The 4,235-nt window shown below is 27.2% G+C and overlaps 1 protein-coding gene across 1 annotated transcript in view; it reads right to left on the bottom strand.

The window, feature by feature from the left end:
- ero1b (endoplasmic reticulum oxidoreductase 1 beta) overlaps positions 1-3,799 on the bottom strand; it is a 23,126-nt gene extending 19,327 nt beyond the window's left edge. Inside the window, 2 exon segments of the mRNA XM_042733463.1 lie at positions 1,458-1,635; positions 3,381-3,799. Of these exon segments, the coding sequence (XP_042589397.1) occupies positions 1,458-1,635; positions 3,381-3,548 (346 nt within the window). The 5' untranslated portion in view covers positions 3,549-3,799.
- Positions 3,800-4,235: the final 436 nt, after the last annotated feature.

The raw sequence follows: 4,235 nt of genomic DNA, 5'->3' as shown, positions 1-4,235 counted from the left end.
ATAGATTGTATCTTTATATAATTTTTTAATTGAATAATCATTAAGAAAAATGTAAAGGGTATTAAAGTATACATGTTAAAAATAAATCATTACAATTATAATTAAAAGTATTACAAGTGGATTTACCTCATACAAATTTATGAATATAAAGTATTAACATATGACCTATGATAGCTTTTAATTTTACGATTATTTATAATTGTCAATTTAATCAAAAGTTACATCCCACTAATAATTCAAAAATAATAAATAAAAAATTTTTAAACATTTGTTGTTTTTAGATTTTATCTTGTTTTAGGAATAGATTGTATATTGTTAAATATTTGACATTGTATATTATATAAGAAAAAATGTAAATGTAATTTAATAGACATGTAAAAATAATTCCAAAATAAAAATAACAAACAATATATTACACATGTATTTTATTTATACAAGTATTTAATTTATAATAACTTTGTTTTTATATATTACTATGATAGCATTATAAATTTAGATTATTTAAATTAATTTAATAAAAGTATACATAATAATAATTCAAATAAAATAAAATAATTAAAAATTCATAAAAAAATATATTATATATTAAATAAAATACATTTAAAATATAAAAAAATTTAAATTTATATTAAAAAATAAATGTAAAAATATATGTTAATTAATATGTATGTAAAAATAAATAGTACAAAAATAAAAAATAAACAACACATATTTAAAATTTATTTATTAAAAAAAAATTAATATATAATAAATATAATAAAAACTATATAAATATTACTATGATAGCATTTAATTTTAGATTATTTAAATTAATAATTTAATAAAAGTATACATAATAATAATAATTAAAAAAAAAAATTATTTTATATTTTTTAGAATAGATTGTATGTTTTAAATGATTTACTTTTATATTATAATAAAATAAAAAAATATAAAATAAAATAAAAATATAAAACATAAAAACAAAAAAAAAAAAAAAAAACAAAACAAAGCATAATAAATTAAAAATAAAAAAATAAATTAAAAAAAAAAAAATTACAAAAAAAATAATAAATAATAAAAAAAAATTCACAAAATAAAAATGTATATAATTATACCTAATGTCTATAGAATATAATAAAAAAAATTCACAAAATAAAAATGTATATAATTATAAAATAATATAAAATATATAATAATATAAAAATACATTTATTTAGTATTATTCTTAGCATTGAGTAAAATTGCTCAAAAAAGTATAACATGAAACAAAATAAATATATTTTGTTAATAAATACCATTATAATAAATCATATAAAACAACAATAAGTAAGTTAATATATTTATAATATAATATAAATAATAAACATTAATATTATTTTTAGCATTGAGTTAACATTTAACATCATATCTAAACAGCTACTGGATATTCAAGGCTTCATTCGACATAATGCCACGTCTTCCACGTTCATGACTACAAATACATATTCTGTGAGGTTCACATAGCAAGAGTAACTCTTTAAGACATGAATTCACCTTGTAGTATCGGAAGAAGTCTCTCTCTGTGAGCTTGCGGATTTGAGGATAAATTTTGAAGTTGTTGAAGACGTCGATGCTCTCGATGTCACAGAAACAGTCGTCCAAGACCCCCGTTAACTGCAGCACACAGAGCAGATGTTTATTTGTTTATATAGTTTATATCTCCATTTTCCATCTGTTTAGTCTCTCTTAATTAAATTAAATAATAAATAACCTTAAAAAATAATTACAATTTAAAAAATAACTTAAAAGCAGCAACAAAAATAAATAAAATTGTTAATTCGAATAAAAATAACTTGAAATACCAAGCAACTAAATAAATACATTTAAATAAATAACTTTTAAATAACTTCAAACTTTAAAACAAAAATATTTTAATTTATTTATATATGTTAATTTGTTATTTAACTTATTTATTTATGTGTTAAATATGTTAATTTTAATTTTTTTAAATACAGAATACACCAAGCAGCTAAATAAATAAATTCAAATAAATAACTTTTAAATAACTTCAAACTTAAAAACAAAAATATGTTAATTTATTTATATTTGTTAAGTTGTTATTTAACTTATTTATTTATGTGTTGAATATGTAAAAAAAAAAAAAAAAAAAATACAGAATACACCAAGCAGCTAAATAAATAAATTCAAATAATAAATAACTTTTAAATAACTTCAAACTTAAAAACAAAACTTTTAATTTATTTATATATGTTAATGTGTTATTTAACTAATTTATTTGTGTGTTAAATATGTTAATTTATTTTTTTTAAATACAGAATACACCAAGCAGCAAATAAAAATAATAATTTAAAAACTTAAAATATACATTTAAAAAATAAAACTAATTATTTTGGTAGTTTTAAATAGCCCACGCGCGACTTCTGACCTGCTTTGAATGCAAAAGTCCAAAAAGTCCCAAAGCAAACAGCGACGCCTCCCAAAAACTGCACCTGTTTCCAGACATCCCTTTATAAACGCAAACCCAGTTTTAAGTTAAAGTGTTGAGTGCGTCCTGCGGTCTTCACGAGGTTTCTAGCAGCTGTCATCCCTGAGGATCGGTCAGTTAAAGCTCCTCTGGGATCACAGACCGCTTGAGATGAGCTGTCAACACTTCACCAACTAACTACCGCGTGGAAATACAGCCGCCTCCAAACAGAAACACGTCACACACGGACACGCCCACACGCGACGCGCTGTAGTTCTTCACTGGAGCTCATAGCGCTGTAGCGAACGGCGGAGGGAGCAAATCAAGACTACAATACCCATAATCCCGCTGACGTCAGGGCATCAAGCGAACCAATGGGAAAACACCACGCTAAATAAAAGACGGTTTTCTTTCCTGCGTATTTTAAATTTCTGTGCATTTATACTTTATGCTTTCTTTCCTCAATTATTCGTTTAAATCAAGTAAACTGAACCTTTTAAATTAACTGTTCTATATTATTATGTGCTTCATTGTGTCAACTTGAATATAACGCTTATAATAAAAACAAGTGTGTAACAAATAAACGAATAAGTAATTAAATAAATGTGAAAAAAATAACTAAAAAAAATACCCGAGCCTGAAATGTTTCGGATACGTATCAAAATTTTTTTTTTTTCTCTACATATTAAGTGGCCAGGATCACTGATAGATAAAATACATACAAGAACACGCGGTATTCAGCAACGTAAACGTAGAATTTCAAGAGAAAAACACTAAACAAAACGGCGCAGAAAACCGCGACGAACTGCGGGCGTGATGACGTCACATCCGCGCGACAGTAGAACATGCCAGAAATGCTACGGCGACTGTGTCAAAAGCAGAAATATTGACACAACATGATGTGTTTTTAGCCATAGCATCAAATTAAACTCACGTGACACAAGCAACTTTGGTCCTGGCTGTCCGGAGTATTTCCGTAAACAGGCTCCTTCTGTGGGCTTCCGCTCTTGGCGTTGTTTTTAAACCATCCCCAGCCGAAATGACCGCAGAACACACTCAGTAATAAAACCAGCAGTCCGCAGGTTTGTGTTGGGTTTAACATAGCTCACGCAAAACATACACAGACGACGAAACCACTCAAACTTCCCGTTCAGAGGACACGTCAGAACTCCCTCATGAATATTCTGAATGATAATTACACGCTACACATCCATTATAAAGAGAAGCGGTGTCGCGTTTGCTGTCGGGAAATAAAACCGTTTAAAATTACTCAGAATTTTGGAAATTGCAGCAACCAAACATCGACACCGGAAAACGCTACAGGGTGGGGGCGTGGCTAAGCGCGCGGCGCGTTGAAGTGGGCGGTGCTCGTGCTAGGCGTCAGATGATAGACAGTTGCTTGCTCCGCCCCCGTTCAATCCGGAGACCGCAGTAATCCAGCATGACTTTCACTTATTCATTTTTTAAGGGCAAAATTTCTCAGTGTAGCTTGAAAACTGCACTTATTAAAAACACTAAATAAATAACATCGTTGAAAACGAAAATAAATATATAATGTATTGCTGCAGGGTCAGCAGCTTAATGAGCTCACACGAAAAAGGTCACAAATTCTAAATTACGTAAAAATTAACATTAACTTGGAAGTAGCTATAGTTCGCTGGAAAAAAAAACAAAACAATATTTTGTGATTTATTTTATTTCGAATGTGACCAACAGGGGGCGCCTTCACTCAATCTTTATAGTCAGATACCATAGACTGTATAAAAAATACTGTCTGAGGGTTTGAAAT

Source organism: Cyprinus carpio, chromosome B11 (assembly GCF_018340385.1).
Source record: "Cyprinus carpio isolate SPL01 chromosome B11, ASM1834038v1, whole genome shotgun sequence".
NCBI lineage: Eukaryota > Metazoa > Chordata > Actinopteri > Cypriniformes > Cyprinidae > Cyprinus > Cyprinus carpio.
Note: the sequence above shows the minus strand (reverse complement) of the source record. Positions and strands in the feature narration are given on the sequence as shown.